The sequence below is a fragment of the Amblyraja radiata genome, chromosome 39 (assembly GCF_010909765.2).
Source record: "Amblyraja radiata isolate CabotCenter1 chromosome 39, sAmbRad1.1.pri, whole genome shotgun sequence".
In the NCBI taxonomy this organism is placed as follows: Eukaryota; Metazoa; Chordata; class Chondrichthyes; order Rajiformes; family Rajidae; genus Amblyraja; species Amblyraja radiata.
In genome coordinates, this window is record NC_045994.1 from 14,327,403 (window position 1) to 14,352,932 (window position 25,530).

Below are 25,530 nucleotides of genomic sequence, written 5' to 3' on the forward strand. Positions count from 1 at the left end.
CATTGGCTATATTTAAGAGGGAGTTAGATGTGGCCTTTGTGGCTAAAGGGATCAGGGGGTATGGAGAGAAGGCAGGGATGGGATACCGAGTTGGATGATCAGCCATGATCATATTGAATGGCGGTGCAGGCTCGAAGGGCCGAATGGCCTACTCCTGCACCTATTTTCTATGTTTCTATCTATGGAGCGAAGGAATTGGTGACGTTTCGGGTCGAGATCCTTCTTCAGACTGTGTCCCGACCCGAAACGTCACCCATTCCTTCCCTACAGAGATGCTGCCTGTCCCGCTGAGCTACTCCAGTATTTTGTGTCTACCTTATGACCTTTAGGTATGTTACTGAGGGGCTAGATGTTCACCGCCTTTACCAGCAGTTGCTACGGAGACGAGGCAGGTCAGGGTGCGGAGACGGTGACCTGTGACCTGTGACCTACCCTCAGCTTGTTCTCCTTCCTGTTTATAATCACTCCGGTGATCTGTTGGTCCATGAAGATGAGGATGGTGACGAGGAGAGCTGGCAGAGCGCTGGCCAGGTAGACCCACCAGGGGTTTTTCCCGAAGGGAACAACAAACCACCCTCTGTCCGCCCGTGTCGGCTACAGGGGAGGGTGAAAGAGATGGACATTCCGTTAGTCTGCATGCCACTCAGAGCTGACCACAGCACGCTTGCAGAACAATGGCAGGGAACTCTTCGCCACAGACGGCTGTGGAGGCCAAGTCAATGGATATATTAAAGGCAGAGATAGATAGATTCCTGGTAGGTACGGGCGTTTGGAATATTGTGAGCAATTTTGGGCACCATATTCGAGGAGGGATGTGCTGGCTCTGGAGAGGGTCCAGAGGAGGTTTTACACGAATGATCCCGGGAATGAGTCCATTAACTCCAACCTATGATGAGCGTTTGTCGGCACTGGGCCTCTGCTCGCTGGAGTTTAGATGAATGAGGGGGGACCTCATGGAAACATGCAGAATAGTGAAACGCTTGGATAGAGTGGATGTGGAGAGGATGTTTCCACTAGTGGGAGAGTCTCGGACTAGAGGTCACAGCCTCAGGATTAAAAGACATTCTTTTAGGAAGGAGATGAGGAGAAATTTCTTTAGACAGAGGTTGGTGAATCTGTGGAATTCTTTGCCACAGAGGCTGTGGAGGCCAAGTCAGTGGATATATTAAAGGCAGAGATAGATAGATTCTTGATTAGTATGGGTGTCAGAGTTTATGGGGAGAAGGCAGGAGAATGGGGTTAGGGTTAGTAGAGAGAGATAGATCAGCCATGATCGAATGGCGGAGTGGATTTGATGGGCCGAATGGCCTACTTCTACTCCTATCACATGACAATGGACCCTGTTTTAGTTTAGAGATACAGCGTGGAAGCAGGCCCTTCGGCCCATTGATTCCGTGTTGACCACCAATCACCGTTCACACCAGTTCTAAGTTGTCCTACCCTCTCGTCCACTCCCTAGGGCCCCCCCGCACACGAACACTATCCCACGCACACTGGGAACAATTTACAGAAGCCAATTCACCTACAAACCTGCACGTCTTTGGGATCGGGGGAAACTGGAGCACCCGGACAAAACCCACGCAGGTCACAGGGAGAACGTGCAAACTCCGCACAGACAGCACCTACAGTCAGGATGGACCCAGGGGCAGTTTTCAGAGGGCCAATCAACCTACAATTCCACGCGTCCTCGGGATGTGGAGCACCGGATGAAACCCACGCGGTCAAGGAGAGAGGACGTGAAAACTCCACACAAACAGCACCCAAGGTCAGGATTGAACCTGCACTGTGAGGCAGCGGATCTACCAGCCGTCCTATTCTTGTGCCATAGAATGGATGAGAGAAAAGGATCTTCCCAACTAGCCACTTAGTTTGGCCATTTCTCTACACAATATATTCAAATTAAGAAACTAAACACAATACACTTTTTTTTTCTCATTTCTTTAATTTGGTGGCCACTATACTGTTTTATTTCCCTTCTCCCATAAGCCTCACATGTGACCTGATCAGTATCTTGAGGTCACGTCATCCCTTATTAATTTAAAACTTCCCAGCATTCACACAAGAGTCGAACGATGGCTATGGTTTATCAGCAAGAACTATCGTAAAAATAATTAAATGATTTTCTCCCCTGAAAATGGATTGTCCTCAAAATATAATCCAGACAAAAAACGGACGTTTAATCTGGAGGACAGATTAACCTAGGTATGGCACCCTTGAGACTTGACTGGTTTCTGACCCAAACCAGTGGATTGTGCAGTTTAGGTTGCCCTTTCGACTTTATCCTTTAGCGATCTTCTTCTTGCGTAAGGCATGCACAGCCTAAAGTTGTTGGACAACTTGTTAGTTTTGATCTTATTTGATTGTGCACGCAGGGTTGATTGCATTCGTCGAAACAGGGCGGACCACGTGAAGGTTGCAATCTTCCCACCCCCAACCCTTTAGAGATATAGCGTGGAAACAGGCCCTTATCCCACTGAGTCCCGCGCCGACCAGCGATCGTCCCGTACACGAGCACACTAGGGACAATTTATAACTTACAGAAGCCAATTCACCTACAAACCTCCATGTCTTTGGAGTGTGGGAGGAAACCGGAGCACCCGGAGAAATCCCACGCGGTCACAGGGAGAATGTACAAACTCCGTAGAGACAGCACCTGTAGTCAGGATTGCTCTCAGGTCTCTGGCACTGTAAGGCAGCATCTCTACCGCTGTGCCTCCGTGCCGCTCATTATAAATTCTTACCATGGGGCACCAACTTTCTCCTTCACCGACAAACAGATTGCAAACGGAAGTTGGATCATTATAACCAACACAAAACAAAGATCAGCCTCTACATTTGTCTCATGATCTGAGAGACCATTTGCTGATCCATCATCCAGTACAACATTCAAAGTTAGCTAATGACTTTAATTTACCACCTTGCAACGGCAAAGTGAAAATGCTGTGGATTTTACCTTCAGTTCCGTCGGCACTTGGAGCTTTGGTGTGTTGAGTCCAAAAAGCATATCAATCCCAACAAATATCAGAATAGTCGCGAAGATAGAAAAGTCACTGATGAGTTTGCGGAGCTTAGAGAGAAGACCCAAGATTTGGGGAATCATCCAGAGACAGGCAGTGAAGAAGAAAGGAGGATGGATGGATGGATGGGTGGATGGATGGATGGATGGATGGATGGATGGGTGGATGGATGGGTGGATGGATGGATGGATGGATGGGTGGATGGATGGATGGATGGATGGATGGGTGGATGGATGGATGGATGGATGGGTGGATGGATGGATGGATGGATGGATGGATGGGTGGATGGATGGGTGGATGGATGGATGGATGGGTGGATGGATGGATGGATGGATGGATGGGTGGATGGATGGATGGATGGATGGATGGATGGATGGATGGATGGATGGATGGATGGATGGATGGATGGGTGGATGGATGGATGGATGGATGGATGGATGGATGGATGGATGGATGGAGATGGATGGATGGATTTGGTGGATGACTGGATGGGGATAGGAGGGTGGATGGGATGGATGGATTGGCTGGTGATGGGTTGGATGGGGTGGATGGCTGGATGGATGGATGATGGATGGATGGATGGATGGATTGATGGATGGATGGATGGATGGGAATCGGATGATGATGGATGGATGGGAGGTTGGCATGGGGTGGATGGGATGGATGGATGTATGGTATGGATGGATGGATGGATGGATGGATGGATGAGGAATGGGTGGATGGATGCGATGGATGGATGGATGGATTGGATGGTATGGATGATGATGGATGGGTGGGTGGGTGGATGGATGGAGGATGGATGGCTGGATGGTCTGGATGGATGGAGGATGGATGGATGGAATGATGATGGCATGATGGATTGGATGAATGAGGGAAGAGAAGAGGAGAGCATTAGAATAAACATTTTCAAGTGGTTCGTGGGAAGACGTGTGCTTCACCTCAAATAATGTCTTTCACATTCAAATTCCCCAACTGGAGAAGAGTTTAGAGATACAGCTAAGAAACAGGCCCTCAAGCCCACCGAGTCCACACCAACCATCAATCATCTGTGCAGGAAGGAACTGCAGATGTTGGTTTACACCCAAGATAGACACAAAACGCTGGAGTAACTCAACGGGATGGGCAGCATCTCTGGAGAGATGGAATCGGTCTCGACCCAAAAGGTCACCCATTCCTTCTCTCCAGAGATGCTGCCCGTCCTGCTGAGTTACTCCAGCGTTTATGTGTCTACCAGGACATACATAGTTGGGTTAGATGTCCATGCACCCTTCCTCTGCCCATTCCAGGCCAACCATGAGTTTCATGGTATCAGAGAAAGCCATTGCTTTTCAGATGGTCTTGAGATACTGGACTTAAGGAGTAAAGTTGAGCATTGAGAGTTGCCAAGTTTGGCTTGAAAATGATTCTGAAAGAAGGGTAGAAGAATGGAGAGGCTACTTCTTCAGCGAGACACCATGCAGCACTAATCGCTCAGACCTGCGGGGAAGGATGTGATTTAAAGGGTGAAGAGCAGCAGGTGTACAAGGGGGGGAGGGGGGGGGATGGGAAGCAGCCAAGCGCTATTCACACCTTGATTCTGTTGGGGACATGCAGCTTGGGGGTATCCAGTCCGACTGCAGCATCGATCCCACAGAACACAAGGATGGAGATAACCGTGGAAAAGTCAGTGATCAGGCCCCGGATCTAGTGGAAAACAAAGGGGTGAGTAGAAATGGGGAAAGGAAGGAAGGAAGCAAGGGAGGGAACAAACACATGCACTGTTGTGGGCCACGTGCCGGAACAGGGGTGAGGGGAACTGGGCTGTTACCCCTGCAGAGTTAACTCAGCAGAAACAGAGAGGCGACAACAACAAACTCAACAAGGGCACGGAGGAATATATGCAGTTCAATTCAGTTCAATTCAGATTAGATTTAGTTTTAGTTTTAGATTAGTTTTAGATTAGTTTAGTTTAGACAGTAGACAATATACATAGAAACATAGAAAATAGGTGCAGGAGTAGGCCATTCGGCCCTTCGAGCCTGCACCGCCATTTAATATGATCATGGCTGATCATCCAACTCAGTATCCTGTACCTGCCTTCTCTCCATACCCCCTGATCCCTTTAGCCACAAGGGCCACATCTAACTCCCTCTTAAATATAGCCAATGAACTGGCCTCGACTACCTTCTGTGGCAGAGAATTCCAGAGATTCACCACTCTCTGTGTGAAAAATGTTTTCCTCATCTCGGTCCCAAAAGATTTCCCCCTTATCCTTAAACTGTGACCCCTTGGTCTGGACTTCCCCAACATCGGGAACAATCTTCCTGCATCTAGCCTGTCCAAACTCTTAAGAATTTTGTAAGTTTCTGCACCTATTTTCTATGTAACTATTCTATGTATCATCCATTCCTTTTCTCCAGAGATGATGTCTAATCCAGCATTTTGTGTCTATCTTTAGTCTGCTGTCCCGGTGAGTTTTATTATCTGTACAACTCGTTATCATCCAGCACACAACCAATAAATGTTCATTTCCTTGGTCATCGTTACTTTTTTGCATATCTTTAATTAATTTATTCTGTATCTCTCTACATCATTGCCTATATTTCTCGTTTCCCTGTCCCCCGACTCTCAGTCTGAAGAAAGGTCTCGTCCTGAAATGTCACCTATTCCTTCTCTCCAGAGAAGCTGCCTGGACCCACTTAGTTACTCCAGTTTTTTGTGTCTCCCTGTTGTTTAGTTTAAGGCCTGTCCCACTTTCACGACCTTTTTTACTCGTGGACATTTTTCATTGTGTTGAAAAAACGCCCCGACCTACTCGATGCCACGAGTACCTACGACTAGCATTATGGCCTGCTACGACCTCCTACGATCTCGTGACGACCATGCTGCGAGTATGAGTCAAGGGCAATCTCGGCTGAGGTCGTGAATAATGTCATGGAAGTGGGACAGGCCCTTTAGTTTAGCTTGGAGAAACAGCATGGAAACAGGCTCTGTGGCCCACTGAGTCCATGCCAACCAGCAATCTCCCATACACTAACATTAGGGATAATTTACAGAAGCCAATTAACTTACAAACCTGCATGTCTTTGGGATCTGGGGGGGGGGAACAGAGAATGTGGAGAAAAGACCAGCCGTCAAGGGGAGAACGTACAAACTCTGCACAGACAGCACCCATAGTCAGGATCAAACCCGGGTCTCTGGCGCTGTAAGGTAGCAACTCTACCGCTGCGCCACCATGGAACAACAATGCCTACTTCTCTGATGGGGAGTTGGATGTTGGAGATCTATCAGATAGACCAAGCTCTGGAGCAGGAAGGGACTTGAGGCTGGCTGCCGATCCAGTGGGGCCCACTTACCTTGGTTGGGAAATAACGACTGGACTTGAACTTTTTGAGGGTCGTGGTCAGAGAGTAGGTGCCGAAGAAGAGGATGAAGGACATGAGGGCCAGGTCTGGGACATACTTGCAGGACTTGCCAACCAGGCTGCCACCGTACTTCAGGCACTCCTTCTTGCTGAGCTGGCTCCAGTCGAGGGCTGTGTTGTTGCCAACATTGTACTTGGGACAGAATGGAAAGAGTCAGTGTTAGCGCATAGGAAGGAACCGCAGACGCTGGTTTGCACCGAAGGCAGACACAAAATGCTGGAGTAACTCAGCAGGGCAGGCAGCATCTCTGGAGAGACGGAATGGGCAACATTTCGGGTCGAGACCCTTCTTCAGACTGATTGATGTCAGTCCTTCTTTCCCTCATTCCTTCTCTCCAGAGGTGCTGCCTGTCCCGCTGAGTTACTCCAGCATTTTGTGTCTACATTCGAGTCAGTGTTAATGCTCGGCTGACCGAACACACTGGGGCTGACTGCCAGACCGACTCTTGGACCCCACTGTGACCCACTCTGCGAACTCTGCTCCTAACTAAGCAACCAAACAGTAATGGCATGCAACATCAGGTAACCGGATCAGTACAGGTGGGATGAAGGCTCCCAGAACTGTTTTAGGTTTGCGGTTAGGTGTATTATTGTCGTGTGTACCGTGAGGTACACAGTGAAAATATTTTTTTTTTAATTAAAAAAAAAAAATTTTTTACTTATTAGAAGCAGTGTACAAAATCATAAGCAGCGGCATATGACATAATGCAGTTATTGTACAGTTTGTACATTTTAATTTTTAGCTAAAGTTAAATTGTGGAATGTGCAAGGATTGAACCCCTAGACTACCAAAGTGGTGTTGCCAAAGAGTGAGCAAATTAAAGAAATAAGAAAGACGTCGAGAAATAAAAAGGCACAAACCAGAAAGAAAAACAAAAGGTGATGATATACCTGCCTCGTATCCCTCCCCACCCATCACCCAACCCATAATTAGATTTGACTCCAAAGTTGTGTTGAACCATATTATCCTTGGAAGTGCTCTTCCAAAGCATGGATTTGGATAATCGATTGAAATGGATAATGATCAGATATTATAGATAAAACAATCAAGTCCAACTCAAGTACAACAGGTAGAGCAAAGGGGAGATACAGAGTGCAGGATATAGTTCTCAGCATTGTAGCGCACCAGTTCCACAGACAAAGTCCAATGTCCGCAATGGGGTAGAGGTGAATCGGTTGGTTTATAAGCCTGATAACAGAGGCTACAGGTCTCTCCGTTGCCGGACCAGCAGGTCCAGGAACAGCTTCTTCCCTGCGACTGTTACACTACTTAACTCTGTACCTCGGTGATTGCCAGTCACCCCCCCCCCCCCCCCCAGATACTCCTTCCCCCAGAAAAATTGCACTACTACGACTATATGTACGTATATATATTTATTGCTCATTATTCTATGTTCGCTCTTCTGGGTGAGATGCTAACTGCATTTCGTTGTCTCTGTACAGTACACTGCACAATGACCATAAAGATTGAATCTGAATCTGAATCTGAACAGAGGGGAGGAAGTTGCTCCTGAGTCTGGTGGTGTGCTCTGACAAGCTTCTGTTCCTTCTGCCGGAAGGGAGCAGGGAGAAGAAGGAATGACTGGGGTGGGACAAGTCTTTGATTATGTTGGCTGCTTTTCCAATCAAGTGTAGATGGAGTCAATGGTGGGGAAGTCTGGTCTGGGTGATGGACTGGCTACATCTACAACTCTCTTGAACTTTTGTCCAGTTGAGTTTGGAGATAGGAGCGTGGAAACAGGCCCTTCGGCCCACCATCTACACTGACCAGCGATCACCCACACACGAGTTCTATCCTACCAATTTACAGAAGCCAATTAACCTACAAACCTGCACGTCTTTGGAACGTGAGAGAAAACCGGAGCACCCGGAGAAAACCCAGGCGCTCAAGGGGGAGAACGTACAAGCTTCCATACTGAGAGCGCCTGTAGTCAGGATCGGACGTGGGTCTCTGGCGCAGTGAGGCAGCAACTCTACCGCTGCTGCGGAACCGAGGGACTCAAACATTTGGGAATGTGACTGAAGAGAACAACACTTGCTGGGCCGAAGATAGGAGAATGGAAAAAAATTATGGGAACTACAAACTTACCAAATAAATATTAGTGTTGTTAAACGCCAGCGAATCTGAAGCGTTGAAGAAGGTTGTGTTCACTGCGAGGAAATGAAACAGTCATTAGTTTGATGAACTATATCTCGGCTGTATAGATATGAAATTTCCCAACCCCATTCGCTTTCTATAGACAATAGAGAATAGGTGCAGGCCATTCGGCCCTTCAAGCCAGCACTGACATTCAATGTGATCATGGCTGATCATCCCCAATCAGTACCCCGTTCCTGCCTTCTCCCCATATCCCCTGACCCCTTGATGATGCTGCCTCAAAAAGGCTGGCAGCATCATCAAGGACCCACACCATCCTGGCCACACACTCATCTCCCCGCTACCTTCAGGTAGAAGGTACAGGAGCCTGAAGACTGCAACGTCCAGGTTCAGAAACAGCTACTTCCCCACAGCCATCAGGCTATTAAACTCAACTCAAACAAAACTCTGAACATTAATAGCCCATTATCAGTTTATTTGCACTTTATCAGTTTATTTATACATGTGTGTATATATTTATACAATGGTATATGGACACACTGATCTGTTCTGTATTCATGCCGTCTATATTCTGTTGTGCATTTTTGTCTTCTGGCTCTGCCCTCTGATATTTGACATTTCCACCCTGGGAAAAAGGTTCTGACTGTCTACCCTATCTGTGCCTCTCATAATTTAAGCGATTTCAATCACATCTCCCTTCAACCTCTGGCGTTCCAGACAAAACAATTCAAGTCTGCAGAGTGTAGATGCAGCTCAAAGTGGCTGGTTAGTCTACTGAAGGCCTATGTTCAATGGTTTATTTATTATAATGTGTACCAAGGTACAGTTAAATACAATGCCACTGGTTAATACCGAATGCACAGGGCAGCCCATTGAGTCCACATGCACGAGGCACCATTTTTGCAACATTTCACAACCAAGACAAAGGTCCTTTGCAGTCACTGCCTCCAACATCTTTAGGAATTGGGAGAAAACCTACACACAGTCACAGGGAGATAGACACTAAAATCTGGAGTAACTCAGCAGGACAGGCAGCATCTCTGGAGAGATGGAATGGGTGACGAAGGGTCTCGACCCGAAACGTCGCCCATTCCTTCTCCCCAGAGATGCTGCCTGTCCCGCTGAGTTACTCCAACCTTTTGTGTCCATCTTTGGTTCAAACCAGCATCTGCTGTTCCTTCCCGCATGGTCACAGGAGGTACGTGCAAACACCGCACCGGATGTCAGGGTTGCTGAGCCGCAAGGCAGCAGCTTCACTGACCGCACCAATGCAACACCTCTAGGAGCAGCGAGGCTTCTAACATGCAAAGCAGCAAGCCATGCGAGGGATCGAAGGCGAGGTGGTCAGAGGTGCCCTATAGAATGGAGGACTTTGATTGCAAAAAGCCCCATTCTCAACACTTGTTTGAGGCAGCCATCTACCGTCTACCCAGACCGGGAACAGTCTCGGCCACTAGTCTAGACAAAGCATAGGGAGACATCAGAGACAAAGAGAGTCCTTACTGAATACTTACTCAAATGTGAAAGCACCAAACAGTGTTTGCAGCAAATATGAAGGCAGTTAATAAGGCGTTACAATAGTTAAATTAACATGGCTTGGAAAAATCATATTCATTCATAGGTTCATAAAATCTTAGGAGCAGAGTTAGACCATTCGGCCCATCGAGTCTACTCCACCATTCGATCACGGCTGATCTATCTTTCCCTCTCCACCCCATTCTCCTGTTTTCTGAAGGCTGTTGATCCCAAGTCAATGGATATTTTTAAGGCAGAGATAGATAGATTCTTGATTAGTACGGGTGTCAGGGGTTATGGGGAGATGGCAGGAGAATGGGGTTAGGAGGGAGAGATAAATCAGCCATGATAGTGTAGCAGAGTAGACTAGATGGGCTGAATGGCCTAATTCTGCTCCTATAGCTTATGATATAACCTTCTCACCATAACCCACAACACCATTATTAATCACGAATCTGGCAACCTCCGCCTTAAAAATACCCAATGACTTAGCCTCCACAGCCGCATGTGACATTGAATTCCACAGATTCACCACCCTCTGACTAATAGCCCTGTCCCACGGTACGAGTTCATTCCAAGACCTCTCCCGAGTTAAAAAAAAATCAAACTCGTGGTAAGCACAGAGAATGAACGTAGCGGGTACGTCGGAGCTCGGGGACGCCTCTCAGCGCTAACGGCAGGTACTCGGGAAGACTCGCTAATGGCAGGTAAGCACGGGAAGACTGGTGAAGATTTTTCAACATGATGAAAAATATCCACGAGAGCCCCGAGTACCGACGAGTGGCCATTACCGTAAATCTCCGAGTTCGAATCAGGGCAAACTCGGGAGAGCTCTTGGAATGAACTCGTACTGTGGGACAGGGGTTTAAAGATTCAAAGAAAAGTCGCTTGGGGATGAACGTTGCTGGTGGTCACCTCGGGAAGGGGTTGGATTTTTACAGATTCATATAAAGGGAAGTGGGTCCTTTTAGCCACCGTGTCTGTCATGCCTCTCCGCGCTAATTCAATTTGCCTGCATTAAACCCGTATCCCTCTTCACTTAACCTGCTGAGTGACTCCAGCACTTTATGTCTTTCTTTTATAGACCAGCATCTGCAGTTTCCCATGTCTACATTTTACTGCTTCACCAGGGAATCTCAAAGAATGCCTACTCTGAAGAAAGACACAGAGCGGGAGCAGTGAGATAGGGTTTCACAGAACTGTCAGGGAGAGGAGGAGAACTTCTTCAGTGAAGGAAGGAACTACAGATGCTGGTTTAAACCAAAGATAGACACAAAAAGCTGGAGTAACTCAGCGGGACAGGCAGCATCTCCGGAGAGAAGGAATGGGTGACGTTTCGGGTCGAGACCCTTCTTCAGAATAAAGTTCCATCGTATGGTATCGTACCTGTGTCTGGAGCTACACACTCACACTTGTACATGGTCACATAGTCGGGCTTGTAGAAGGAGTTGACGGGGTAGTACTTGAAGGCTCCGATCATCTTCTTGATGGCGTCGTAGATGAAGATGAGGCTGATGAGCATGGAGAAGCCCTCTTCCGTGAAACGCGTGATGTACTTAATAATGTAGCTGGCGTCCGTGGCGACCAGAACGAGGCACTGAAAGGCGGAATGGAGACCAATCCAGAGTCGAAATTCCAGGTAGTCTATGCCATTACCCCTGCCGGACAGAGACAGGACCTTAGTCATAGAGTAACTCGGAGATACACCACAGAACAAAGACCCCTGGCCAACTATCGCAATGTTTAAGAAACACTCAGAGGTACATGGATAGGATGGATTTCGAAAGATATGCCAGCAGATGGGATTAGTGTAGATGGGGCCTGTTGGTCGGCTTGGGCAAGTTGGGCCATCCCTGACTCTAGTCCGTGCCAACCATCAATCACCCATGTTACATCAAACCTCCTTTAACCCTATTTTCTATAGACAATAGACAGTAGGTGCAGGAGTGGGCCATTCGGCCCTTCGAGCCAGCACCGCCATTTACTGTGATAATGGCTGATCATCCCCTGTTCCTGCCTTCTCCCCATATCCCCTGACTCCGCTATCTTTAAGAGTTCTACTTCTCATGATCCCTCCAACTCTCCCCGAATCCTACCACTCAACTACCAAGGGGGGGGCAATTTACACAGAGGCCATTGAAGCCACCAATCCGCACGTCTTTGGGATGTGGGAGGAAATCAGAGCACCCAGAGGAGACCCCATAAGGCCACAGGGAGAAGGTGCAAATTCCACACGGACTACACCGGAGGTCAGGATCGAACCCGGGCCCTCTGGCGCTGTGAGGCAGCAACTCTACCGCTGCGCCGATGTGCCCCCTCGCATATCCCATCCGCTCCATTATTCGGGGCAATTTACTGAGGGCCAATTAATCTACAAACCTGCACGTTTTTGGGAAGAAGGATGATGCCAAGCGAAACACGCGCTGTCACAGGGAGAACGTGCAAACTCCGCGCGGACAGCACCCAAGATCAGGATTGAACCTGGGTCTTTGGCGCTGTTATTATGCCCCTGTCCCACTTAGGAAACCTGAGACTTTGCACCCCACCCAAGGTTTCCATGCGGTTCCCGGAGGTTGCAGGTGGTTGCCGGAGGTTGCAGGTAGTGGAAGCAGGTAGGGAGACTGACAAAAACCTCCGGGAACCTCAGGGAACCGCACGGAAACCTTGGGCGGGGCGCAAAGTCTCCAGAGGTTTCCGTTCAGGTTTCCTAAGTGGGACAGGGGCATTAGGCAGCTACTCTACTGCTGTGTCGTCCCCTACGGTCTTAGTCATAGAGTACTACGGTCTTAGCAATGCCTACGTTCCTCGTGTGTCGCTGCTCAGTCATACGGCACAGAAACAGGCTCTTCGGCCCGTCATGTCCATGCCAGCAATGGAGCCACGTGGACACTTACTTGCTGAAGTCAAACAGCAGCTTTTCGAAGATGAGGATGGGCCCAGTGCTGCTCAGGATGGTGAGCGGCTGCCCAGCGAACAGACAGAAGACCGCACCGGTAAACGCCGTGCCCAGGAAACTCTCAATCACGCCCTGCACGGCAAAAAGCAAAGTCTGTTATCCTGAAGTTTTCGTCACTTGGCTGGTGTTGACATGGCTGATCATCCACACTCAGTACCCCGTTCCTGCCTTCTCCCCATATCCCCTGACTCAGCTATTTTTAAGCGCTCTATCTAACTCTCTCTTGAAAGCATCCAGAGAATCGGCCTCCTCTGCCTTCTGCGGCAGAGAATTCCACAGATTCACAACTCTCTGGGTGAAAAAGTTTTTCCTCATCTCAGTCCAAAATGGCCTACCCCTTATTCTTAAAATGTGGCCCCTGGTTCTGGACTCCCCCAACATCGGGAACATGTTTCCTGTCTCCAGCGTGAGGTCTAAGTTTAAAGTGAAGGTGGGAAAGGTTTAATAAGAGCCTAATGGTTAACTTTTTTACACAAAGGGTGGTGGGTGTATGGAATGAGCTGTCGGTGGAGGTGTTTGAGGCAGGTATTATCACAATGTTTAAAAAACATTTAGACAGGTACATGGATAGGACAGGTTTAGAGGGATATGGGCCAAGCGCGAGCAGGTGGGACCACAGAGTCACGGGATGAAGGCTTGGTCTGAAGACTTGAGGTGCAAACTTGGCCCTAAACCCTGTGGGTGAGTCAGCATCTATGGAGCGAAGGAAATAGGCAACGTTTCGGGCCGAAACCCTTCTTCAGACTGATGTGGGGTGGGGGTGGGGGGGGGGGGGGGCGGGAAGAAGAAAGGAAGAGGAGGAGCCAGTGGGCTGAGGGAGAGCTGAGAAGGGGAGGAGACAGCAAGGGCTACCGGAAATTGGAGAATTCAATGTTTATGCCGCTGGGGTGCAGACTGCCCAAGCGTAATATGAGGTGCTGCTCCTCCAATTTCCAGTGGTGCTCACTCTGGCCATGGAGGAGGCCCAGGACAGAAAGGTCGGATTGGGAATGGGAGGGGGAGTTGAAGTGCTGAGCCACCGGGAGATCAGGTTGGTTAATGCGGACCGAGCGGAGGTCTTCGGCGAAACAATGGCCAAGCCTACGCTTGGTCTCACTGATGTAGATCAACTGACATCAGATGCTAATAGATGAGGTTGGAGGAGGTGCAGGTGAACCTCTGCCTCACCTGGAACGACTGCTTGGGTCCTTGAATGGAGTCGAGGGGGGAGGTAAAGCGACAAGTGTAGCATCTCATGCGGTTGCAAGGGAGAGTGCCCGGGGTGGGGATGGTGTGGGAGGGAAGGGAAGAATTGGCCAGGGAGTTACGGAGGGAGCGGTCTTTGCGGAAAGCAGACAGGGGGGGGGGAGACGGGAAGATGTGGCGAGTGGTGGGGTCACGTTGGTTGTGGCGAAAATGACGGAGGACTATGATAGACACAAAATGCCGGAGTAACTCAGCGGGTCGGACAGCATCTCTGGATAGAAGGAATGGGTGATGTTTCGGATCGAGGCCCTTCTTCAGAGCTGAGGACTCGATATTCCAGTTGACAACAATAAGAACTAACGTGACTTCATGCATCACCCACCCAGCGCATACCATGGCATCTGATTCTGTTCATACTTCAAGCACCGCGGCTGAATAAAATGGAACATAACGTTCATTTCCAAGGCCACTTCTTACAGTTGAGGAAGGCCACATGCCCACTCAAGATATCCTTTCAGTACAAAACCTCCAGCCCTTGCACAAAAGCACAAAGTGAACCAGGATATCACTCAGGCCGCCTCCTGAGGGAATGACGACTGAACACCAGATTAGTTTAGTTTAGTTTATTGTCACATGTACCGAGGTGCAATGAAAAGCTTTTGTTGCGTGCTAACCAGTCAGCAGAATGACAATACATGATTACAATCGAGCCTTTTACACTGATAATAGAATAACGTTTAGTGCAAGGTAAAGCCAGCAAAGTCAGTTCAAGGACAGTCCGAGGGTCACCAACGAGATAGCTAGTAGTTCAGCACTGCTCTCTGGTTGTGGTTCAGTTGCCCGATAACAGCTGGGACGAAACTGTCCCTGAATCTGATGGTGTGCGTTTTCACACTTCTATACCTTTTGCCTGATGGGAGAGGGGAGAAGAAGGAGTGGCCAGGGTGCGACTCATCCTTGATTATGCTGCTGGTCTTGCCATGGTAGAGCGAGGTGCACATGGAGTTGTGCAGAAGGCAGCATCTCTGGAGAGGAGGAATGGGTGGCGTTTTGGGACACGACCTTTCTTCACACCCACACTTGCCTCAGTCCACCTCACCCCCATGCCCACGATCGCTCCCCATTCACCATGTACATGTCTCTGATGCCCACACTAACATTGCGCCCACCTCACCACCAGCCCAGATCCCAGACCATGGTTCCAGCCGGGCTCTCTACATCCAGGGAGAGACCCACGAGTGATGTAGAGCATCCCTTGTAGCCAGGGTCCAGAGGGCAAGGAGCACTGCCACTCCACCTAGGGTCCGCAAGGGGAGGAGTGGCTTTGCTGTCAGTGGACTGGTGACGGGATCTAGTGTGTAGATAGGGCTGAAGATATCCTGGTTGGGTTGCTCCTAGGCCTGGCCAAGCTGGCGCCAGGCGGATTTTACCGGGGTTGTATAGTAATTATTAGAATATTTGTAAAATAGTTGTTTGATGATTTTGTAACATGGTGGTGGGTATATCACCACGGTTTTGTTTTTTTTGGTTTTTGTATCATGTTGAAATTAAATAAATGACTTTTTGACACAAGACAAAAGGGAGAGACCCACAGTTCATTGTTACGCTCCCTCGGTTAGGACCTGGTGGGCTTCTCTTAACCACTAGAGATGATCATCGCCTGGTTAAGTCCCGTCCTCAAAAATGGACCATGTTTAAATATAATTGCCAGGGATTTTGTCAAAGGGAATTGGTTGCACATTCTCCAGTTAAATATCTGCTTGGAATGCTGGTGTTCATAGTTTGGGTTAGTTGAGGTTAGAGATCCAGCATGGAATCAGGCCCTTCGGCCCACCGGGCCCGCGCCGACCAGCGACCCACGCACACGAGCAATGTCCCACACACACACACCAGGGACAATTTGTAATTTTACCGAAGCCAATTAACCTACAAACATGCACATCTTTGGAGTGTGGGAGGAAACCGGAGCACCCGGAGAAAACCCTCGCAGGTCACGGGGAGAACGAACAAATTCCGTACAGACAGCGCCCGTAGTCTGGATGGAACCCGATGGGTCCCTGGCGCTGTGAGGCAGCAACTCTACCGCTGCGCCACCCGTGTTGAGTGGTTGGGTGGGGTGAAGGGGCGCGGCGGGCGCCCACCTTACCTGGTAGTTGTCCGTGGCATCGCCCAGCAACCCGCCAAAGGTGATGGCGTTGGTGATGCAGCCCAGGTAGATGAAGAGGATGGTGGAGATGGACTGGATGTGGAAGCCTTCGTAGAAGTCGCTGGACAGCCAGGGTAGCTTCCTCTTGATGTCCAGCATCAGACCTCCACAGAACCTGCGCCCGAGGAGAAGGAAGGAAGGTGAGAAACAGGTGCATGAGTCGGGGTAATCATGTTCCAAAGTGACAGGAGCAGAATTAGGCCATTTGGCCCATCAGGTCTACTCCGCTATTCAATCATGGCTGATCTATTTCTCACACTAACCCAATTCTCCTGCCTCTTCCCCATAACCCCTGACACCCGTACTAATCAAATCTATCTATCCATCTATCCATCCATCCATCCATCCATCCATCCATCCATCCATCCATCCATCCATCCATCCATCCATCCATCCATCCATCCATCTATCTATCTATCTATCTATCTATCTATCTATCTATCTATCTATCTACCCATCAACCCATCCATCCATCCATCCATCCATCCATCCATCCATCCATCCATCCATCCATCCATTCATCCATCCATCCATCCATCCATCCATCCATCCATCCATCCATCCATCCATCTATCTATCCATCTATCTATCCATCTATCTATCCATCCATCCATCCATCCATCCATCTGTCCATCCATCCATCTATCTATCCATCTATCGATCCACCCATCTATCTATCCATCCATCCATCCATCTATCTATCCATCTATCTATCTATCCATCTATCTATCCATCTATTCATCCATCCATCTGACTATCTATCTCTGCCTTAAAAATATCCATTGACAGCCTCCACAGCCTTCTGTGGCAAAGAATTCCACAGATTCACCACCCTTTCACTAAAGAAATTCTTCCTCATCTCCTTCCTCAGGGATTGGCTCCTCCAGCCAGCTATGCCCTTCAGTAAGATCACGGCAGATCGGGCATTGGCCCTAGCATCACCTACCCACACCCTCCACATGTCCCAGACTTCCCGTAGCTCATATGTCCGCCATAGACATAGACATAGCCTTAAATAAACATAGAACAGTAGAGCACTGGAACAGGGCAGCCCAGTGGTGTGGCGTTAGAGCCACTGCTTCACAGAGAACCCGATGCGATCCTGTCCACGGGTGCTGTTTGTGCGGAGTTTGCACGCTCTCCCTGTGACCGCATGGTTTTTTTTTCTCCTGTTTCCTCCCACATTCCAGAGGTGCAATGGGATAGAAACAAGAAACCACAGAAGCTGGTTTACAAAACTAGACACTGCTGGAGTGACTCAGCGGGTCAGGCAGCATCTCTGGAGAAGATGGATAGGTGACGTTTTGGGGTTGGAATCCTTCTTCGGTGGGGGAGGGGAAGAAAGCTGAAAGAGAAGAGGGACAAGTGATAGGTGGATACAGGCTGGGAAGGGGGGTTGATAGGCAGATGGTTGGACAAAGGCCAGAGAGGAAAAGACGGAAGGTGCGAGACAAAAGGATCGAAGAGGTGGAAATTGTGAAGCTGGAGGATGGAATCATAGGTGGAATGGGAGGAGAGAAATCGATGTAAGTCCAGGTGGATTACAGGGAAGAGGGGGGGGGGGTTAAAAAGAAAGGGGTGGTGAAGGAAGAAGTGGGAGAAGGGAGTTCTTGTGTAGTTACGTACAATTGGAGAATTGAATGTTCATACCTTAGGGTTGTCCGCTACCAGATAGAATACGAGGTGCAGTTCCTCTAGTTTACGTGTGGCTTCACTCTGGATGCATGCCTTGTGAGATTGCTTCAGGAGGTTATGGGTTTCCCCAAGTCATTCCCCCTCCCAGTTAATAGACCTCAACTAGCGCAAAGATCGGACAGGAGTGTTGCCGGCCGTTGTACGAAGATGTTGCCAAGTCTCGAGGGCCTGAACTATGGGGAGAGGTTGAGCAAGCTAGGGCTCTATTCCTTGGAGCACAGGAGGATGAAGGGGTGATCTGACAGAGGTGTATCAAATCATGAGAGGAATAGATCGGGTAAATGCACGGAGTCTCTTGTCTAGAGTAAGGGAATTGAGAAGCAGAGGACATAGATTTAAGGTGAAGGGGGGAAAATTTAATAGGAATCTGAGGGATTCATAGAAAGGGTGGTAGGTGTATGGAATGAGCTGCCGGAGGAGGCATGTTTAAGAAACATTTAGACAGGTACATGGATATTGCAGGTATCGAGGGACATGGGCCAAACACAGGTAGATGGGACATGTTGGCCGGCATGGGCAAGTCGGGCCGAAGGGCCTGTTTCCACGCTGTATGACTCTCTGAGTCTATGATATCAGTGCATGGAGGGAGAGGCACGGCCAACCTTACCAGGACGACTGAGTTACATACCTTCCCGTCCAGGTCAACTCTTCCCCGAGCTCATGCGCTACAGGCATCTCCTCGTCATCGCCTGCCCCGCCACATCCCGCGGATCCGTTCATCTGGCCCGCCTCGTTGAGAGAGTAGACGGACTTCCTGTGGCGGAGACGGAGAGGCAACAGATCAGGCAACACGAGGGAATCAGGCTCGGTGGAGAGGCAGCACGGTGGAGCAGCGGTAGAACCACTGCCTCACACCGCCACAGACCCGGGTTCGATCCTGACTACGGGCGCTGTCTGTACGGAGTTTGTACGTTCTCCCCGTGATCTGCGTGGGTTTTCTCCGAGATCTTCGGTTTCCTCCCACACTCCAAAGACGTACAGGTTTGTAGGTTGATTGGCTTGGTAGGGTAGTGTGTGTAGGGTGGCGTTAATGTGTGGGGATCGCTGGTTGGCACGGACCCGGTGGGCCGAAGGGACTATTTTTTTCGCGCTGTATCTCTGAACGAAACTAAACTAATGAAGCCCGTACCTCTTCTCGGCTGATGTCACTTTCTTGGGGGGTTCGATCCGGATTTTGGGATCCCATTCGCCAGGAGGAAGGACGATGACCTCATCGAGGAACTCGTCGATGCCTGCGATCAAGTCATCTCTGTCTCTCGCCTTGTAAGCCACGTCACTGAAGAGCTAGAAACCAACACAACCATGGTGGAGTGTGAGCATCAACCAGAATAGGCTGCAGGAGATGTATTCAGGAGAGAGTTATGGGCCTGTCCCACTTACGCCACTCATAAGTCGTTGCAGGTTGCCGAAAATTTCCAACATGTTGAAAATTCAGCGGCGACCAGAAAGACGCTACGATTCTTTGGGTGACTGAGGAGACCATACAGGCGACATGTCGCGGGCTGAAGCCTGTATGGTCGTGAGTAGTCGCCCAAAGAGTCGTAGCGTCTGGTTCTGGTCGAACATTTTGTTCATGTTGAATATTTTCTGCGACCTGCGCCCATCGGGTCTATTCCGCCATTCAATCATGGCTGATCTATCTTTCCCTCTCAACCCCATTCTCCTGCCTTCTCCCCATAACTCCTGACACCTTTACTTGATGAAGCCGAATTTTAGTTAAAAATATAAGAACTATACCAACGCTTAAAATGTGGATTGCAAGCATGCTGGACACCGCTCATCTTGAGGAAATGCGATTCCTCCTAATGGATAAATCAGACCAATTCATAACGAGTTGGTCTCCATTCGTCGTTTTTTTGGAATCATATGGTGCAACACAATTGTAAAAAATAACTGTTTCAAGACTGGACGAGGGTTGGTCAAGATTATAAATAATGATCTCCTTTTCTTTTTTATTTTATTTTCTTTTCTCTATTTTCTCTCTCAACTTTCTTCATTTACTCGTTTTCTTTTTTCACACACTATATATTTCACATCTTTCTATCCTTTACTATCTAAGTTCTTTTTCTTATTCTAATCTTTTTTCAATGTAACAAAAAAAAAAAAAGAAGTTGTACATAAAATGTATTATGAAAATATATATTAGGCACTTTGGTGCCATATGACTGTACTTACTTCTAATAAAATAAAATATTAAAAAAAAATATATATAAGAAGATATTAAATTGGCTTCTGGGCTAGCTTACAGCTTATATTTAGTCTCAAATTAGGCTTGCCTCAGGTTGCCGTGTGTGAGATAATAAATCCTATAACATTGTCTCCCAAGTGACAAGCAGAGAAAGAGCTAGGGTGATCTCTTTGAAGATACAATGACCTAAACCAAATGGCCAATGTTTTTAGTATATCTTGTACCATGTAAACAAAAGGCCTTTGATGTGATGCATTCTGTGGAAACCTTTTCCTGTACCTCTGACCATGACTAATGTCTGTGGAATGTGCTAAGGGGACAAAAAATCCCTATTTAATGTAATTCTGTTGTTCAGGGAAGTGGACTGAGGACAGTCGAGTGTCTACATTGGTCACTTAGCTGGAATTCTCGCTCCCTTCCATCGGCCGATAATAAGTAAAGTTTTGAACTGGTCTACCAAACAGTTTGTGTGGTGTCTTGTTTATTAAGAAGCGAACCTGTTTAGTTGTTATAAAAGTAACTTTTTCATTGGCGTAGTTATGCAGGCCTCGCTGGGACCACATCAACAGCTGACTGTGCAAGAGATTGCAGAGGTTGCCGGGATTGGAAGGGAGATAACTGAGCTCTATCGGCCCCCTTGTAAGACCGACTCCCTAGAAACTCCCGGGAACATCTGTGATCCTTCATCAGACATTGAATTGGTTCCCTGCCGAGGTTCTTAGAAACAGACAAAGGTAAGACCAGTTGGGCTTTATATATATATTTTTTTAAGCAGGGATTGTGTATGTATTTTTAAGACAGAATTGTGTATGTATTTTTAAGAAGGGCTTCATCATACTAATCAAGAATCTATCAACCTCTGCCTTAAAAATATCCATTGACTTGGCCTCCACAGCCATCTGTGGCAATGAATCCCACAGATTCACCACCCTCTGAATATTCCTTCTCCTCTCATTTCTAAAGGTAGGTCATTTTATTCTGAGGCTATGGTCGCTGATTCTAGACTCTCCCACTAGTGGAAACATTCTCTCCGCATCCAATCTATCCAGGCCTTTCACTATTCGGTAAGTTTCAACGAGGTCCCAATTCATCCTTCTAAACTCCAGCCTGCAACTCAACACTCCACACTCCAAACTCGACGCCATTTCTTACGGAGTTGAGGTCGATCACTCACATCATCCACCATAAGAGTGGCCATAGCTCTTCCAATCTCGCTGTAAGATTTGCCTTTTCCTTGGGGGCCCAGCAGAATAAAAATAAACCTGTTTGCAAAAAGAGATTAATAAGTTAAAAGCATGACCATAAAACCAAACCATTTCATTGCGCAGGGAAGAGGAGTGAAAGGGTGACTATTATGGGCTGCATAACCATTGGACTGAGTTTGCATTCGGCCTGAAACCATCTAAAAACTCCTCAGCGATAGCGAATTGCTTTCCCAATACTGTTGACCTGTGGGTAGCCACTGAGTGAGGTCATGGGTTAATTGATGCTTGTGTCATTGGCTCAGTGGCATATTAACCTTGCAATCAGATGTAGTGACTACTGGGGAGATGGTGCTTTTTGGGACCAAATTATTGGCACCTACGATGCTGGAAACCTTGGATGATCGGCCATGATCAAGTCAAGTCAAGTCACTTTTATTTCTATAGCACATTTAAAAAACAACTCTCGTTGGCCAAAGTGCTTTACATTGGTGGAGGTACTAACGTTATACAACATTGGTTCATAGATTAAGTACATACATAAATACATACATATAGCCCTCCCTCAGAGGACGTCAAGAAAGGCTTGAGAGTAAAGATGAGTTTTTAGTCTTGACTTAAAGGAGTCGATGGAGGGGGCAGTTCTGATGGGAAGGGGGATGCTGTTCCACAGTCTAGGAGCTGCAACCGCAAAGGCCCGGTCGCCCCTGAGCTTATGCCTAGACCGCGGGATGTTCAGTAACCCCAAGTCGGCCGATCTGAGGGACCTGGAGGTGGTGTGGTGGGTAAGCAGACTTTTGATCATATTGAATGGCGGTGCTGGCTCGGAGGGCCGAATGGCCTACTCCTGCATCTATTATCTATGTCCCTGTGTTTCTATATTAGATATTTAGTTGTTTACCGCTAGTGTGGTGTTGCGATGGGATTCACTTTATCTAGAGGGATAGATACCTTGTTGGTACGGCCACCTCTGTCAGCCCACCCAACATGGTCGGTTGCAGGAGACGAACAAAAGCGACAAAGGGTTTCTCCAGGAAGTCCACTTCTCCCACCAGGATGTTTGAGGCTTCCGAGTCGCGTGGTATCTTCTTCTTGAATTTGTTCTTGAGCTGAGGGGGATGGAAGGTGTTAATGAGTGGGAGTTTGGACTGTGTAGGAAGAAGTGGTGTCTCCACCCAAAACGCCACCCATTCCTTCTCTCCAGAGATGCTGCCTGTCCCGCTGAGTTACTCCAGCTTTCTGTATCTGTCTTCTGTAAGAGAGAGACATGCTTGACTCTCAAGCTACTGAACACAGGGAGCCAAGCCTATATCATCGGAGTCTCTGACAAGCTTTGCACAGATATTGGCCTCAGCTGCACTCCATAGTGTCCCATGGGGAAGTCCAGAACAAGGGGTCACAGTTTAAGGATAAGGGGGAAATCTTTTAGGACCGAGATGAGAAAATCATTTTTCACACATCTCTGGAATTCTCTGCCACAGAAGGTAGTTGAGGCCACAGTTCATTGGCTATATTTAAGAGGGAGTTAGATGTGGCCCTTGTGGCTAAAGGGATCAGGGGGTATGGAGAGAAGGCAGGTACAGGATATTGAGTTGGATGATCAGCCATGATCATATTGAATGGCGGTGCAGGCTCGAAGGGCCGAATGGCCTACTCCTGCACCTATTTTCTATGTTTCTATGTTTCCATAAACAGCTAGCCGGCTTGTCTTGGTGTGACAGTGGGGAGCCAGGAATGTGTATGCAGGACTAAGCCTCATCCTCGTGATCCCAGTCAATAGCGATCTGCTGCTTCATAATCTGATTAACAATTTAAAAATGCGGCATAATTTATTGCAACTAAACAAAGTTGAATCAAACTTCAATTCGTTTTTTTTCACACCCAAGGTATGCAGTGGGCAGGTGTTATAGACCTGCACGGGAAAGTAGACGCTCCCGCCCCCACGAGTCTCGGGTAGATGGGGCTCATCAGCCTGAGAAGGCCGTCCATCTCGGAGAGGGAAAACTCTGATTTAAAACCTCCACTGCCTTGTGGCCATATCCAGTCATGGAAAAGGCTCCAGGAGTAAACCTCAAGAAAATCCGGAGTCGGAGTCCCGAAGGGAGTTCGTCGTTGTCTACAACCTCGCTCTGGCAGCTCCTGCGACGGCGCTGGTGCCAAACTGTAACGGCCCTGCTGTTCCTTTGGATCGATCAGCGACGTGGAGAGGGGGGACGTGCTGCATGGGCAACAGCCTGTCCTCCATATGACATCGATCGCCCAGGCTTGCATCCGACCAGGATACATCATCACCCATGGTCAGTCATGACCAAGAGGGGGCTACTAAAGTATGCAAAGAGTGGCCACATAAAGGGCGCCGACTAACTTACAACATATCCTGTTCAAAAGGGAACTGCAGATGCTGAAATATCGAAGGTACACAAAATTGCTGGGGAAACTCAGCGGGTGCAGCAGCATCTATGGAGCGAAGGAAATTTAAGGTAGTGCACTTTCATTCCCATTCACTGCATCAGTCTCTAGATGTCAGCTGATTTACATCGGGGAGACCAAGCGTAGGTTGGGCGATCGTTTCGCCGAACACCTCCGCTCAGTCCGCAATAACCTACCTGAACTCCCGGTGGCTCAGCACTTCAACTCCCCCTCCCATTCCCAATCCGACCTCTCTGTCCTGGGTCTCCTCCATTGCCAGAGTGAGCAACAGCGGAAATTGGAGGAACAGCACCTCATATTCCGTCTGGGGACCTTGCGTCCGTATGGCATTAACATTGAATTCTCCCAATTTTGCTAGCCCTTGCTGTCTCCTCCCCTTCCTTAACCCTCTAGCTGTCTCCTCCCACCCTCCCATCCGCCCGCCCTCGGGCTCCTCCTCCTCCTCCCCTTTTCCTTCTTTCTCCCCCCCCCCTACCCCCCATCAGTCTGAAGAAGGGTTTCGGCCCGAAACGTCGCCTATTTCCTTCGCTCCATAGATGCTGCTGCACCCGCTGAGTTTCCCCAGCAATTTTGTGTACCTACAACATATCCTCCTTTGTTATAACCCCTCCTCCCTCCTGCCTGTTCCCCCACGCTGGGCTCTCCTACTGAGTAATGGTCTCTGTTCTCAGTCTCGGTGAATAATAGCACTGTATTAAATAAATTCACTGAAATGGGAATGAAAGTGCACCACCTTAAAGTTGAAAACTATTCAAGAATTGACTGAAAAAAACCTCATTGCAGGATACAAGTTAACTCGCCACGCCTGGTGTTTACCTGGTCAGTGCTGGGAGTGTCGGCGATATCATTCATGCTTCTGCTTTGAGCATGTCCTATAATGATAAAGGAGGCACAGAAGTGACAGAGTTAGTTTGAAATTCAGGGAACAATTGAGGATAGGGAACCATCGTAACACAGGAGCTTGGTGGGGGGGGGGGGGGGATTGGAATTGGGGAAGGTGCTTCGAGTTGCCGGATAGCAGCAGGAGTTTCGACATCAACCAAAGGGGTGGGTGCATGCACGGGGGCTGCATGCAACGCCTGCGTCTTGGTTACCCGCCCACCGGGTGAGGCGGGCTGGTGACTTACGTAGTCGGCCGTAACTGGAAGATTGCCTCATCCCCAAGTCCTCAGTGGAGCGGTAAAAGTTTGCCCGAGTGCCTGGAGATCGGCTGGGGCTCCTTGCTGCTGGTCACTCAATAATTCAATCAGTTAGTAAGGGAAGAAATACACATATATACAGTATATATATATATATAGGTAACAAACCAACTCAATGTACCATGCAAAGGGAGACAAAAATGCTGGAGAAACTCAGCGGGACAGGCAGCATCTATGGAGCGAAGGAATAGGTGACGTTTCGGGTCGAGACCCTTCTGAAGGGGTAACAGGATGAAGAGGTAACAGGATGAAACGTCACCCATTCCTTCTCTCCAGAGATGCTGCCTGGCCCGCTGAGTTACCAGTCCCAGCATTTTCCTATCTTCAGTATGTTTACTGCATCTGGAGAAAAGGAATAGGAGACACTTCGGGTCGGGACCCACCTTCAGACTGAAGCAGAGTCTCGACCCGAAACACCGTACATTATGTTGTGTGG

The 25,530-nt window shown here is 48.5% G+C and overlaps 1 protein-coding gene across 1 annotated transcript in view; it reads right to left on the reverse strand.

Moving 5' to 3' along the window:
- The window catches only part of slc4a5 (solute carrier family 4 member 5), a 48,568-nt gene that overhangs the window by 14,448 nt on the left and 8,590 nt on the right, over window positions 1-25,530 (reverse strand). The window contains exons 4-16 of the mRNA XM_033013822.1: window positions 25,023-25,121; window positions 24,712-24,767; window positions 22,417-22,574; window positions 21,438-21,525; window positions 19,205-19,359; window positions 18,704-18,829; window positions 16,321-16,495; window positions 12,928-13,061; window positions 11,420-11,691; window positions 8,510-8,571; window positions 6,353-6,553; window positions 4,587-4,700; window positions 433-594 (exon numbers count right to left, since the gene is read on the reverse strand). Coding sequence (XP_032869713.1) covers window positions 433-594; window positions 4,587-4,700; window positions 6,353-6,553; window positions 8,510-8,571; window positions 11,420-11,691; window positions 12,928-13,061; window positions 16,321-16,495; window positions 18,704-18,829; window positions 19,205-19,359; window positions 21,438-21,525; window positions 22,417-22,574; window positions 24,712-24,767; window positions 25,023-25,121 — 1,802 coding nt within the window. The remainder of the gene's footprint in view (window positions 1-432; window positions 595-4,586; window positions 4,701-6,352; window positions 6,554-8,509; window positions 8,572-11,419; window positions 11,692-12,927; window positions 13,062-16,320; window positions 16,496-18,703; window positions 18,830-19,204; window positions 19,360-21,437; window positions 21,526-22,416; window positions 22,575-24,711; window positions 24,768-25,022; window positions 25,122-25,530) is intronic.